Source organism: Benincasa hispida, chromosome 4 (genome assembly GCF_027475165.1).
Source record: "Benincasa hispida cultivar pf3 chromosome 4, pf3_genome.v1.1, whole genome shotgun sequence".
In the NCBI taxonomy this organism is placed as follows: Eukaryota; Viridiplantae; Streptophyta; class Magnoliopsida; order Cucurbitales; family Cucurbitaceae; genus Benincasa; species Benincasa hispida.
Window position 1 is genome coordinate 24,415,102 of NC_143481.1, and position 14,802 is coordinate 24,429,903.

The 14,802-nt window shown below is 33.5% G+C and overlaps 3 protein-coding genes across 3 annotated transcripts; 2 read left to right on the plus strand and 1 right to left on the minus strand.

The window, feature by feature from the left end:
* Positions 1-799: 799 nt before the first annotated feature.
* Positions 800-3,928, plus strand: LOC150036591 (uncharacterized). The gene is made up of 4 exons (XM_090313179.1): positions 800-1,175; positions 2,160-2,547; positions 2,633-2,760; positions 3,477-3,928. Exons 1-4 carry the CDS (start codon positions 800-802, stop codon positions 3,926-3,928), a joined length of 1,344 nt encoding a protein of 447 aa, XP_090169305.1.
* Positions 3,929-5,707: 1,779 nt separating this feature from the next.
* On the plus strand, positions 5,708-8,338 carry LOC120075909 (transcription factor HY5-like). Its single transcript, XM_039029652.2, has 4 exons — positions 5,708-6,047; positions 6,216-6,396; positions 7,633-7,789; positions 8,012-8,338. Exons 1-4 carry the CDS (start codon positions 5,951-5,953, stop codon positions 8,051-8,053), a joined length of 477 nt encoding a protein of 158 aa, XP_038885580.1. The 5' UTR covers positions 5,708-5,950; the 3' UTR covers positions 8,054-8,338.
* Positions 8,339-8,735: 397 nt separating this feature from the next.
* LOC120075908 (adenine nucleotide transporter BT1, chloroplastic/mitochondrial-like) lies at positions 8,736-11,353 on the minus strand. Its single transcript, XM_039029651.2, has 3 exons — positions 10,377-11,353; positions 9,579-9,740; positions 8,736-9,492 (listed from the first exon to the last, which is right to left on the minus strand). Exons 1-3 carry the CDS (start codon positions 10,929-10,931, stop codon positions 9,019-9,021), a joined length of 1,191 nt encoding a protein of 396 aa, XP_038885579.1. The 5' UTR covers positions 10,932-11,353; the 3' UTR covers positions 8,736-9,018.
* Positions 11,354-14,802: the final 3,449 nt, after the last annotated feature.

Genomic DNA, 14,802 nt, shown 5'->3' on the forward strand with positions numbered 1-14,802 from the left:
ACAGCCTACGGTACGTTAGTTCTTAATCTAAGTGATAGTGTTCTTAGACAAGTATTAGATCAAGAAACTGCATATAGAATTTGGACTAAGCTAGAAGAGTTATATGCTACTAAAGATCTTCCTAGAAAAATGTATCTTAGGGATAAGTTCTTCACGTTTAAAATGGATTCATCTAAAACATTATCTGACAACTTAGATGAGTTTAAAAAGATAGTTACTGAATTTAAAACTCTAGGAGAAGTTCTAGGTGATGAAAACAAAGCCTATATGCTCCTAAACTCCTTGCCTGAACAGTATAGAGAAATTAAGAACGCACTAAAGTATGGAAAAGATAGCATAAGCACAGACACCATAATCTCAACCCTTAGAACTAGAGAGGTTGAGCTACAGGTTGATAAAAAGGATAAACCTAGTGGTGAAGATCTGTTTGTAAAAGGAAACTTCAAACAAAACCACTCTAAAGACAATAAACCTCATAACCCAGAAGAAAATAAATCTAAAAAGAAAATAAAATGTAAGTATTGTAAGAAGAAAGGACATCTAATAAAAGATTGTTTTATTTTAAAGAGAAAGAACCAAGAGAAAGAGAAGGATTCAAAAGGAAAACAGCCCGAGGCATCTGTTGTAGAGGGTTCATTCATTTATTCAGATGCCTTAGCCTCAACTCGAGACAGATCTAATCATATAAACCCTCTAGGTAAACATGATTAAACATGATTGGATTTTAGACTTCGGATGCCCTTACCATATGACATCAATGAAACCCTGGTTTAACACCTTTAAGGAAATAGAAGGAGAAATGGTTTATATGGGTAACAACCAAGCCTGTAAAATTGAGGGCATTGGCTCTGTTTCCATGAAACTCAAAGATGAAACTATCAAACTTCTTAGGAATGTGAGATATGTTCCTCTACTTAAAATAAGTCTAATCTCCTTGGGCATGTTAGATGCTATAGGGTGTGAATACAGGGGTAAAAGAGGAACTCTTGAGGTGCTAAAGGACTCTAAAGTAATCTTAGTTGGAGAAAAGGTAAATGAATTGTTTGTGGTCAAAGGGGTAGAGATGATGACTGGAGCTTATGTAGCCACCACAAATGAGATTACCGAGGTTGATTTATGGCACAAAAGACTATCTCACATAAGTGCCAAAGACCTAGAAGTCCTATCTAATCAAGGTATTCTCCCTAAAATTCTTTCAAAAGAACTAACCTTTTGTGAACATTGTGTTTTAGGGAAAGCCACAAGGCAAAATTTCACTAAAGCACAACATACCACAAAAGCTATCCTAGATTATATACACTCTGACCTATAGGGTTCAGCTCCTACACCTAGTCTAAGTGGCTCAAGGTATTTACTTTCTTTTATTGATGATTTCTCTGGGAAAAGTTGGGTCTACTTCCTTAAAACTAAAGACCAAGTGTTTGATAGATTTAAGGAATGGAAACTCATGATAGAGAAACAAACTTCTAAAGAAATTAAATACTTAAGAACTGATAATGGGCTGGAATTTTGTAGTGAAGAGTTCAACAAATTCTGTAAAGAAACAAGAATTACTAGGCATAGGACAGTTAGATACACTCCTCAACAAAATGGAGTTGCTGAAAGACTCAATAGAACAATCATGGAAAGAGTTAGATGTCTCTTATTTGATGCAATTCTAAGTGAAAATTACTGGGTAGAGGCTGCAAGCTACACAGTGTACACTTTAAATAGATGTCCACATTCTTCCCTAAATTTTTTGACTCCTGAAGAAAAATGGACCTCACATCCACCTACCTAGATAACTTAAGGGCATTCAGATGTGTTGATCTCAAAATCAGGGGAAATTCAAATTTAGGGCAGTAAAGTGTATGTTTGTAGGTTTTTCTGAGGGAGTAAAAGGATTTAAAATGTAGAACCCTATTGAAAAGAAGTTTATTATAAGTAGAGATGTCACTTTCAGAGAAAAATAAATGTTTATGGAAAAGGAAAGGACATCATATGAAGTTCCTAACAGCCCTAACACCACTAGGATTGGAGGTGGAGTCACCTAAAGCTTCTTCCACTAACCAAAACCCTCCTATAGATTTAGAAGAAGAAGAGGATGTCTTAAATAAGACCATTGGGAATTGAGGTGGAGTCACCTAAAGCTTCTTCCACTAACCAAAACCCTCCTATAGATTTAGAAGAAGAAGAGGATGTCTTAAATGAGATCACTGGGAATACTGAAGTTGTCTCTGACCTAAGTCAGTATTCTTTAGCTAGGGATAGACAGAGAAGAGTGATAGTTCCTCCTGTTAGGTATACTGAAAATAGTTATATGAACCTAGTACTAAATGCCACAATAGCTTCTAATGACCAAGAACCAGCTACTTTTGAAAAGGCAGTGAACTGTCCTAATGCTAGGTCTTGGATTCAAGCTATGTGTAAAGAGATGGAGTCACTCACTATTAATAAAACCTGGACCCTAGCTCCTCTTCCTAAAGGTTGTAAACCTATAGCTTCTAAATTAATATATAAACTAAAGGAAGGTTCTACCAAAGATGAAAGGCCTAGATACAAGACAAGGTTAGTGGCTATAATGATTTACTCAGAGAGAAGGAATAGACTATACTGAAATCTTTTCACCAGTGGTAAAACAAACCTCAATTAGGCTTCTTTTATCACTAGTTGCTCAGTATAATTTAGAACTAGATCAACTAGATGTTAAAACTGCCTTCCTACATGGAAACCTAGATGAGATAATATGTATGGTTCAACCTAAAGGGTTTGAGGAAAAAGGCAAGGAAGACCTATATTGTCTCCTAAACAAATCAATATATGGTTTAAAACAATCTCCTAGATGCTGGTACAGGAGGTTTAATGACTACATAGAGAGTATAGGCTTTCAAAGGAGTTCCTATGATATTTGTACTTATATCACTCTACTACCTATAAGGACAAAGTCTACCTATTACTCTATGTTGATGATATGCTACTAGCTGGAAAGTCTAAGGAGGATTTAACTCATGTAAAAAATCTCCTAAAGAGAGAATTTGACATGAAAAACTTGGGTCAGTCTAGAAAGATCATTGGGATTGAAATTCAGAGAGACAGAACAACCTCAACCCTAACCATAAGTCAACTAAGCTACTGTGAAAAGGTTATAAACAGATTCAATATGGAAAATGAAAAACCTGTTACTATTCCTATTGCTACACACTTTAAACTTTCCTCTGAGAACTCACCAAAAGAGACAGATATAGAACATTTGACTCAAATGCAATCAATTCCATACAATCAAGCAGTAGGGAGTCTAATATACTTAAAGATATCTACTAGACCAGACTTATCTTATAGCACTAGTTTAGTCATTAGATACATGTCTAACCCTGAAAAAAGACATTGGGAAGCAACAAAATAGATTTTAAGATATTTTATTTGGTCTAAACAGTCAAAATTAACATATCAAAGTACTAATGAATCAAATTTAGAACTATATGGATATGTTGATTCAGATTTTGCAGGTGACCAAGACAAAAGGAGATCTCTAACAGGTTATCTATTCTTATTTGGTCTTAACTTGTTGTGTTGGAAAGCTAATTTACAGTCAATCACAACATTGTTAACCATAGAAGCAGAGTATATGGCACTTTCAGAAGCAATAAAGGATGCTCTGTGGTTAAAAGGACTGATGAAGGACTTTGGTATTGATCAAACAGTAGTTAAAATCTACTGTGATAACCAAAGCGCCATTCACCTTTCCAAAAACCCTCAATATCATTCAAGGACCAAACATATAGACATCAAGTATCACTTTGTCAGAGACAGGATAGAGAAAGGAGAAATTGAGGTGCTAAAAGTTCATACAACCGAGAACGCAGCTGATATGCTTACCAAACTAGTGAGTAAACTCAAGCTTACTAGCTGTCTTGGTCAGATCGGGTTTCTGCTTCCTGAAAAAGGATAAAAACATGTTAAATCAAGAAGGAGAAGAGGTTGCATGTTGAGCTTAAGGTGGAGATTTGAAGAATATAAGCTCATACATCAACATCAATAAGTAGTTTCACGTTTTTTTAATCTTTACAGTTAGTTATTGTAATTACTTATATAAGAAATAGTATTTAAGCTCATCATTTACAAATTTTAGATACAACAACAAATACATAACTTCAAGAAAACCTTGAGCAATCTGTAAAGAAAAGGGTATGTGACTTAACTTCATAATAAAAACTCTCTCCTTCCCATGGAAGTAGGCTTTCATAGCTGAACCACGTACATTGCAGTGTATTTTTTCTTCTTCTCTTCTCATCATCTACAAGATCGTCCATCGTTTAGCTTTTCTCTTTATATTGTCTAGTAGATCATAGCAATCGTCTACCTTCCTTCGAACAATCGTCTACACGATTGCATGATCGTCTATACGATTGTATGATCGTCTACATCTTTTCTTCTGCCATCGTCTACTTGACTCCAAGCATCCTCATCGTTTACTCATAAACAATGGCACAGATTAAACAAAAACTCATTAGGGTTAGAAGAAAGAAAAGAATACAGAAAGGCAGTAGATCGAGAGAATCTGAAAGCTAGAGAGAGAAAGAAATTTCGTTTTGCACCCATCAGAAACAAAGTCTTTTTCATTTTTTTCATCAGACAAAATTTCACTAGGATCATCCACGTGTTAGCCATCAGCTGGAAAATCTTGGGCACTTCTCAACCAAGTTCTCTACCAACCAAGAAATTTGGGGCAAAGATCAGGACCTCCTAAATTGGATCAAGGTAAAAGGGCCTCTTTATTTTTCATCATTTGGGCTAAAATAGTTTTTCTTTTGCAGAAGCAGGCCCATCGAAAAAGAAGCAGGCCTGACAATAATTCACTCGTAAAGTAACTTAAATAATTCAATCGTAAAGTAATTATTTTTTAAAAATTGTCTTAATAAAAAGGTCGAAAGGATGATATTTGAATTTGAACCTAATCTATGAAAAATTAATGTCTGGTTAAACTAAAAATAAGTTTGGACCTTGTATTTATACAAAATTTGTAATAAACTAGTTTTCCTATTTTCTTTATTATCAAGAAGATTGTATTTTAAAATTTTGGAAAAATGGCAAATATGGTAGTAGTTACAATTATTTTTAAATTTTAACTTCAAAAATTGAAAATCTCAAAATTATATCAATGTTAAAATTCGGTAAAATTAGATATTCGAAACTTACATAATTGTATAAAATGTAACATTTGTATAAGTTTAAGATTTCAATTTCTAACATTTTTTTATTTCATTTCTACAATTATTATAAGTTTGAGGGTTTAGTTTTAACATTTATAAAAGTTTGTAGGTCAAATTTACAACTATCACTATACTTTATGGATGATTTTTGTAATTTACTCTAAAATTTTATAACAAATTGGTATACATGCTTCAATATGAAATAACTCCATAGTTTAGAGAGAGTATTGATAATATAAACACTTCAATCTATGTTAGAATATTTTAGAGTTAATTACTCATAAACGCGACTGCAATTCCGTAACGCCAGACGCTTTTTCTAAAGAGTACGAAAAATCCTTTAGCCCATGCCAGCAGTTGGAATGGGAGTAGTGGTCCCAACCCCCCCCCCACCCCCCCCCCCCCAACTTCCAATCCTAGCCATCTGATCCCAGATCCCATCCAACGACTCACAGACGTACACGTTCCCTTAAAACAAACCTTTGATTTCCTCGACTTCTCATGGCCGATACGCGTCCACGTTCACTTCTTTCAAGCCGTCGGATCAAACAACATTTAACGGCGTGAATCCTTCTGTCCTCGCTTTCTCTGTTAATTTTTCAGAGTGAAGCTTTTATGTCCCGCTCTTTCTCTCTTTCCTCTCTCTCTCTCTCCCCTCTTCTAGAAAATATCTGAGGAAAAAAAAATTTAAAAAATAAGAAAAAAGGATTTTATCTAGCTGTGACTCTGTTGGTTCAAAGCTTTTTTTGGTTGACGGAGAAATGCAGGAGCAAGCGACGAGTTCAGCCGCCGCTAGTTCTTTGCCTTCGAGCAGTGAAAGATCCTCCAGCTCTGCTCTTCATCTCGAAGTTAAAGAAGGTTAATCTTCATCTATGAACTATTTCTCAAATCTGATCATTTCTATCCTATCTCTCTGTGTCTAGCTTGTTATTTCCTCCATATTTATTTGTAATTTGGGGATTTTTTTTTTTTTAAATTCTGTCTGTAATGGGTGTTTGGTGAGTCTGATTGGGGTGAGAAATTTAGGAATGGAGAGCGATGAGGAGATCCGGAGAGTGCCGGAGATAGGCGGTGAATCGGCCGGCACATCGGCTTCCGGGAGGGATACTGGTTCGGTAGCCGGTCCGGACCGGGTTCAAGTTTCTCGGGAGGGTCAAAGGAAAAGAGGGAGAAGTCCGGCTGATAAAGAAAGCAAGAGACTGAAGAGGTGAGGCAAAACGCGTGTCATTTTGGTTCTTTTTAACTCTTTTAAGTTTCAATTTTTCCTCATTTCTCAATTATTAAAGCTTGTTTCTTAACTACTTGATTTTTTATTTTTTATTTTTTAAATTAAGCTTGTTGGCTATTTTTAGCTTTAAATTTTTTCATTCGATATTTACTTTTTATCAATGATTTTAAAAAATTAAGTTAAATTTTAAAAACTAAATAAAAGTTACTTTTAAAAAGTTTTCAATGTTACTGAGAATTCAAAAATGGTGCAAATTATTATAAAAAATATGAGAAAATATATTTAATTTTTAAAAAATAAAAAAAAAATAATATGGTCATCAAACGGACTAAAATTTGAACGCTTTATTCAGTATTAGATGTATAATTAAAAATTTTGAAATATTTTATGATCAAGCTTCCTAAAAACTTTTTAATGTAAATTAAATGTTTTAATTTTTTGGCAAAATCTGTTAAAAATGAAAAAAAAATAAACCTTTGAACAAGTGAAATTATTTTAAATGATGAAATTGTTGTAATATATACAAATAATAGAAAAATATTACAGTCTATTTTGTATATATCATAACCCAGATAAATACACATGGTAGTTTATAGCTAGATTATGAAATTGTATTATATTTGTAAATATTTTAGTTCATTTTACTATATTCGAAAACAACACTTTTATAAAAAATTTTCAAAATATAAATAAAATTAAGGATAAAAAATAATCTGAGAGTCAATGCATATAATATTTATATACAAGGGTAATTGCAACATATATGATTTTTAGTGATAATAACTAAGTGTATAATAACATTTTCAGAAAAATTGTAAATATAGCAAAGTCTATTTTTGATAGACTTCTACTAATAATATGATAAATTATCTAAATTTTGCGATATTTGTAATTTTTTTTGCATTGTGCTATATCTACTACTATTTTGAGTTTAATCGCTATATTTGCAACTGGTCATATATACAACTATATAGAGATTATCATTTCTATATAGGCATAGAATCTCCTATACATTTATAAGAGGAAAAAAAGAGAGAAGAAAAACCTCTCCAAAGGTATTTTGTTTAAAACAAAGCATTTCTAATTTTAGAGGCATAATTGAAATCTATACGAAAGGATACTGGGTATTATTAAATCTGTTTCTTCTTTGAATTGAGCTTTTTGATTGTTGAAGCCATTGAAATTCTGAAGCTGTTTACTTTAATTTGAATAAAGATTGCTGAGGAATAGAGTATCGGCCCAGCAAGCGAGGGAGAGAAAAAAGGCGTATTTGAATGACTTAGAAATAAGGGTGAAGGATTTGGAGAAGAAGAACTCAGAACTTGAAGAAAGGCTTTCCACTTTACAGAATGAGAATCAGATGCTTAGACAAGTACGTTTAATTACTCTTATTATTCCTTCCATTTTCATTAATTTATTCCATAATTATATATTCTTAACTTTAAATTCAAAGAATCATGGGCTTTTTATTAATAGGCCCAATCACGAATGGGCCTACTGCATTGGCCCTGGCCCATATGATGAAATGTGGATTTTGTTTTTGTTTTTGTTTTTGTTTTTTTAACATGAAATCCTTTTTTATTGCTAATTGTAGATTTTGAAGAACACAACGGCAAGTAGGAGAAGTGGTGAGTGAGAGGGAGGAGAGTATTTTATTACAGCTGATCAATTCTGATCAAATATGATAAATTACTGCCAAAGTTTGGTAATTTAGTTTATCCTTTTGCTTATATGATATTAGTTCTTTAGTCCTTTTATACTCATTTTTCCCCCTTTCCCATCTAAAGAAAGAAGTAGCTAATTTGTCTTTCTTTCATGTTAACTTGAGGTTTAAAGAAATTCTTGTACTACTGTGGAATTGAAGTTTCTGTAAGAACTGATCAAACATATTAACGGTTCATGAAACAGTTTTTCTGTACAACCGAAAGAACAAACTACTAACTCAAGATTCAAAACGATTTTAGGATGAACATGGTTGATGTTTTACAGGAAAAATATTGAGATCTTGTTTGGTATTCTTAAGTTATATTGCACGTTATTCCGATGAGATGTTTTGCTGAAACACCTGCATTTTGTATGTAAAAGACATAATCAAATTCGTCATGTACAATGTCCAACTCAGTAATGTCAGTACAATCTCAACGGATATATTCTTCAATATGTTTGAAACATCGGTGAATTCAGTCACCTGGTCGCCTATGGCTTCATTCATGGATATTACAAACCCTGTAATTTTCATCTGAAGAAGAAAAACCTATCTTTATCTTCATAAAGGTGATATACATCACTCCTAGCAACAGTTTTGTCAACACTGGATATGTTCAACTAGTACCAAGTACTTATCCATTCTTCAACAATGGGAACAGTGTCATAGAAGATATTATCCAAATAAATAGTAAAAAATAAAAAACAGCTCTAGCCTTTCTAAAAGGGTCCTTGAACTGAATCTTAGCAAAATACCAGAAATCTAGTTAATGAGTTGGGAGTGGGGGCAAAACAAACGCAAATGGAGGAAAAAAAACGGAAAACAAAACTGTGTTTCCTCTCTCTAGTACAGAGCATGAATTGCTTGCTCTATCATGCCATGTAAGAAAGGAGTCTCTACTCTTCGCCATCATCTTCGACGAGGATCCTCTTGCAGGCCTCGTAGCACATGAAAGAAATCCCGGCTGCAGGTACCAACTTCATACAGCTGGGACCCAGCCCTCGGAATAGACCTGGAATGCCTTCTTTCTCGAATATGCTTACAAGTGCATGGATGACATTCTTATAAACCTGTCTTCCGCTCAGTGCTCCCACCTGCATTTGCTTACGTGCTACTTCGAGTGGGAATGTAACACTACTTGAGAAGGCACCAGCTGCCGAGCCAATTAAAAGGGTTTCGATGTTTCCAATCCTCTCTTGCTTAAATATTTTCCGATAGGCTCTTCGTAATGTGTCGTATGCAAAATAATTAGTTGCAGAATATGGAATTACTCCAATCAGACTTGGGGCAAGGCCTCTGTAGAGTTCGGCAGGCCCCTCTTCTCGAAGTATTTTTAAGAATGCATCGAATAGACCATTGTACGCATCTCTCTGCAATATTCACAAAGCTCTATATAGCATTTCCTCTTACTGAAAAAGGATACACATTTACTTATACAGTTTAGTTTAGAAAGTACCTGTATTGTCAATCGGGTTTTGAGTAGCTCGAGAGGATACGTGCATAATGTTGAGCTAACTCCTGCACAGGCCCCAGCAATAAATGAGGCAGAAATAGGAAGTTTTGGAGGCTCGCCAGGTTTAGGGGAGAGATTCTTGTTGACTGTGTCATACACAAATAGCTGCAAATCGAGCAGTGAAGAAAGTTTCAAGACTAAGCATTCGAGATACAAGTACCTTAGAAGCCAGCTTCGATGTCGTTCGTAGCTGAACTTTTCACTAATTTGTAATTTGTATTGCGAACGAAATTTAAATTACTGTTTGAAACAGCATGAAACACGTTACATTTTTAAATACTATGCTTCTTATGGTTCCACAACATGATGTGGACAAAGTAGAATTCAAGTAATAACACGAGCAACCAACAATGATTCAAATGAATTTTGAAACAAGGTGGTAACCCAACAACTATTGGTACCACGACACAGGCACCAAAACAACAAACCATATTGATACTAATAATACAATCAGGGTATAAGAATAGAGAGGATTCCTAGAAAGCCAATTTTGAGCAAATTAGAGTTTAATGCTCCCAGAACTCCTTAACCACAATCCATTTCTCAACAATTCATCCCTCAAGGTTATGTAGAATCAATTGAACGAGGAAAACAAGCCATAATCAAAAGTAAGTAACCAATTCAACAGATAAGGATAAAGCAAAACATGCAGCGTTGAACTCCCAGCACCACCACCAACAAAGCATAATCCAATCAGAAAAACGAAGTAGATATCAGAGAATTGACACAAGATTACAATACCTCTATGGCCTTGCTAGGTGCAACACGAATGATGTTAACAAAATTTCCCCTAAACAATCCCTTCCATCCATCAGTTTGCATGATATTATGAAACACTTCTGTGGTAGAATTTCCACTACTCCCCACCATTAGATGTGTTCTTATGGTCTCTAATGGCGCCACGCAGGTCCTTGACACTGCCCCAGCAATAGCCCCACTCATCAGCCTCCTAAGTGAAGGATTAGCAACTTTAACTTTCAATCTAAGCCCAACCTTCTTCTTCTTCTTCACAACCCCTTCCTCCTCTTCATTAGCCCCAGGAATCCGAAAACCCTCAACCCAAGATAAGTACTTCATGTACAAATCGGTGTAAGCAAGTTTGTTGCCACCATTGTTGCGAGGATTGGAAGAATCTGGAGAAATTCCAAAGCCGACACCCATCTGCCCCACGCTTGCAAATAAGCCACCGGGTAGAAAAGATTCATCGTGATGAATACGACATTGAGATCCCAAACCAGAAACCGTGAAGAAGCCATGGTTTGTATCATCGAAGACTCGAATTTCCTTCCTACCCATAAATCAAAACCGAGCAAGCAATCTGCTAAGGAAGAAATTAAGGCCACCCCTTTTGAAATAGTCGAAAACGGCGAAGAGGGTATTGGGAAGAAGAAACAAATTAATAAAGAATACCCATTTTAAGAGCGGAAAATTCGAGGAAGAGAAGAGATAGAATACAAAGCCGCATGAAGTAAAGGGGTTGGGTGAAAGGAGTTTTTCCTGAAGGGATTTGTGATTTCGAAGAAGAAATGGGAAATTGGAAAAACCTAATAGGGGAGAGAGAAGAGAGGTAGATGAATCTCTCTCTTTCACCAACCCAAACAGTGCGGCCAAACTGAAGGTTTTGAAGGAAATATTTTAATGGAGGAATATTAAGCTGCTTTTGCTTCCTTTATTCGTTTCGCAGATTGGCCTCTGCTTAGTTCCAACGATTTAGTTTTTGTTTTTGTTTTTTTTTCTCTCTTTCTTTAATAAATAAAATTTTAAAATTAATTAATTAATTATATAATTATTATTATTTCTATAGATAACCTCAATCTACTTTAAATTGAATTTAAAAACAAAAATAAAAGTTTTGGCTATTTTGCTAATATTTGTCTACTTTTTACTCAAAAAGTGGGGAAAAAACGAAAGAAAAAGAAAAATCACTTTGCATCTTTTTATTAATCTTTAAGCACCATAATCATTAGCAATATAATATATTAATATAAATTATATTAACGAGATGGTTTAAATATAGTTTTGGTTTATATACTTTGAAATTTGTTTAATTTCTAGTTTTTCTACTTTCAATAAATCTTAAATTTTGTCTCCTCTATTTTTTTATGGTTGATTTTATAAAAAGGATATTTTGTTATTTAATATTTTCATTATAAATTTTGAAAACATATTTCATATAATATATATTTTCATAAAAATTGTGGTTATTATTCAGTCAATTTTGATAAAATTAATTTTGAAGGACTAAATTTAGAATTTTAAAAATTTAGGAACAATTGTTAATATTTGAAAGTACATTTAACGACAATAATTATTTGTCGTGGGTGTTTGATGCTGAAATCCATCTGGATGCTATGAATCTTGGAGAGACTATTAAAGAAGGAAATACGACATCTAGTTAGGACAAAGCAAAAGTTATGATTTTCCTTCGTCATCATCTCCACGAGGAATTGAAAATGGAGTATCTGACAATAAAATATCCTCATATCTTGTGGAACAATTTAAAAGAGAGGTATGATAATTAAAAAAAAAATAGTTATTCTTCCTAAAGCTAACTATGAGTGGATGCACTTGAGGCTACAAGATTTCAGATCAATAAGTAATTACAACTCCACATTATTTAAAATCAGTTCGAAATTGTTGTTATGTGGAGAGAAAATTACTGATGCTGATATGTTAGATAAGATATTTTCTATATTTCATGTCTAGAATATGCTCTTGTAGTAGCAATATTGAGAGAAGAGTTTTAAAAAATATTCTGAACTAATTTCATGTTTTCTCGTGGTCGAACAAAATAACGAGTTATTGATGAAAAATCATAAATCTCAACCAATTAGAACAACACTATTTCCTGAAGTGAATGCTGTGAATTTTAATAATAATCGTGGTCGTGGTCGAAATCATGACCATGGTAGAGGAAGAAATAAAATTATTATTTTTATGGTGGTCGTTCTAATCATTCAAATTTCGAAAGAACCACACAAAATGTTGTTCACAAAGGAAAAACTCCACAAGATAAGAGTTTAAAAAGTGTTGAAAATAAATGCTTCAAATGCAGAATGACTAGGTTTAATCATGTACCTGTTGTACGTCAAAACACTTAGTTGATCTCTATCAAGCAAAAAAAAGAGAAAATTGTGGAAGCAAATTTTGCATATCAGGAAAATGATATATTTGACCCATACCATATAGCAAATATGGATGTGACGGATTTCTTTGAATCTTCTGAAGAGAAAATCGGTAGAATTATTGAAGCATCAAGTGTTTCCTTTGACTTTGAAATTATCTAGATTTAATGTTTTTTTCCATCTTCATATTTTTTCCCTTTCTTACCTTTGTATATTCCAAATGTTGTTTTTCTTATTGTAATTATTTTTTTAAATGAAGAAATCTGGATCACTTTCATATGTTGGGTGATTAAAAATAAGTAAAAAAGATCTATGTCTGGTAGATAGTGTAATTACACATACAATATTTACAAGTATAAAATATTTTTCTAAATTGACAATGCTGGAAGCAAAAGTCCATACGACATCAGGTTCTGGAAACCTGATTGAAGGCTTTGGAAAAGCAAATATTATTTTGCCTAGAAGAACAAAATTTACAATTAACAATGCATTATTCTCTAGTCAATTAAAGAAAAATCTACTTAGTTTTAAAGATATACGTTGCAATGGTTATCATATTGAAACTGATAGTAAGAATTATGCGGAATATCTATAATCATATCTATTGTCTCAAATAAAAACGTATATTGGAAGAGTTGTCTGCTTTATTTTTTAGATTATATTATACTCATGTACGAGTTATTGAAACATATGCAACAATGAACATGAAATTCATGAATACAGACATATTTACAATTTGACGTGACCAATTGGATCATCTAGAATCTATAATGATGAGGAGAATTATTGAGAAATCAAATGGACATCCATTAAAGAGCCAAAAGATTCTTCAATCTAATGAAATATTATGTGATGCTTGTTCTCAAGGAAAATTGAAATTAAACCATCACCAGCTAAAGTGGGGATTTAATCACCTGCATTTTTAGAACGAATTCATGGTGATATATGTGGACTTATTAACCCACCAAGTGGACCATTTAAATATTTTATGGTATTAATAGACGCATCTAGCAGATGGTCACATGTGTGCTTATTATCAAGTCAAAATCTTGCATTTGCAAGATTACTTGTTCAAATAATTAAGTTGAGAGCACAATTTTCTAATTATGTAATTAAGACCATTCGTCTTAATAATGCTAGTTAATTTACATCCTAATTTTTTGATAACTATTGTACGTCAATTGGGATATTGAACATCCTATAGCTCATGTTCATACACAAAATGGTTTAGCAGAATTATTCATAAAATGTTGGCAGTTAATTGCTAGACCATTGCTTAGAAGAGCTAAGCTTCCTACATCTGTATGGGGACATGCTATTTTGCATATAATGACGTCACTTGTATGTTTTAGGCTAGTATCTTATCATAAGCACTCGCCATTATGAATAGCTTATGGCCATGAGCCAAATATTTCCTGTTAGATTGTATGTCCTAAACTCGCAATTTGTAAGGTTAAACATTTTCTTTTATCAATAAAGATGTTATTCAACATTTCTCCAATAAAGTTGTTATTGATTTTGTAAATTGAACTTATAAAGACTAAATCCAATAAACTAAGATCCGTACCTATTATATGAATACTTGAACTTTATGTGGAGACATAAAAGTGGATCAGATTTGAGTAAATAGTTAAAGTGATTTATAGTATACAAATAAGGTTGGGTATCTTATTCTGGTAACACTATCGGATACGACCCACTATGTAGTTTTTACAATTTGTTGTAAGGTGTTATAGACGGAGTGATCCTGATTTGTTCATGTATTGACATGAGGAGTGGGGGCATCCTGTGCAATGAGTTTGCGTAAGATTGGACCAAGAAATAAGTCACTCTTACTTTATAATGTTGTTTACTGTTTAAAGCTGACTATTTCAAAATGATGACCTAGGTAACTTGACCTTAATCCTGAGTTAACTATGAACTCCTATTTATTCAGGATTATCCTTAGATTTGCATAGGTGAGGGTTGGCTCAACAACACCGACTCAATAAGCCTTCTATTTCAGGGGTAAGACCGAGTAGATAGCTGGGGATATAGGGTGC

What these genes read in the sequence shown, in the direction of transcription:
- LOC150036591 (XM_090313179.1), top strand. Translation starts at nt 800, where the DNA reads ATGGTTTATATGGGTAACAACCAAGCCTGTAAAATTGAGGGCATTGGC. An exon ending in AGAAGTCCTATCTAATCAAG is followed by an intron (nt 1,176 to 2,159) that starts GTATTCTCCCTA and finishes ACCCTCCTATAG; the next exon opens with ATTTAGAAGAAGAAGAGGAT. An exon ending in TAAAGGGTTTGAGGAAAAAG is followed by an intron (nt 2,761 to 3,476) that starts GCAAGGAAGACC and finishes ATGTTGATTCAG; the next exon opens with ATTTTGCAGGTGACCAAGAC.
- LOC120075909 (XM_039029652.2), top strand. Translation starts at nt 5,951, where the DNA reads ATGCAGGAGCAAGCGACGAGTTCAGCCGCCGCTAGTTCTTTGCCTTCG. An exon ending in GAAAGCAAGAGACTGAAGAG is followed by an intron (nt 6,397 to 7,632) that starts GTGAGGCAAAAC and finishes ATTTGAATAAAG; the next exon opens with ATTGCTGAGGAATAGAGTAT. An exon ending in AGAATCAGATGCTTAGACAA is followed by an intron (nt 7,790 to 8,011) that starts GTACGTTTAATT and finishes TGCTAATTGTAG; the next exon opens with ATTTTGAAGAACACAACGGC.
- LOC120075908 (XM_039029651.2), bottom strand. Translation starts at nt 10,931, where the DNA reads ATGGGTAGGAAGGAAATTCGAGTCTTCGATGATACAAACCATGGCTTC. An exon ending in CACCTAGCAAGGCCATAGAG is followed by an intron (nt 9,741 to 10,376) that starts GTATTGTAATCT and finishes CTCGATTTGCAG; the next exon opens with CTATTTGTGTATGACACAGT. An exon ending in AAACCCGATTGACAATACAG is followed by an intron (nt 9,493 to 9,578) that starts GTACTTTCTAAA and finishes TGAATATTGCAG; the next exon opens with AGAGATGCGTACAATGGTCT.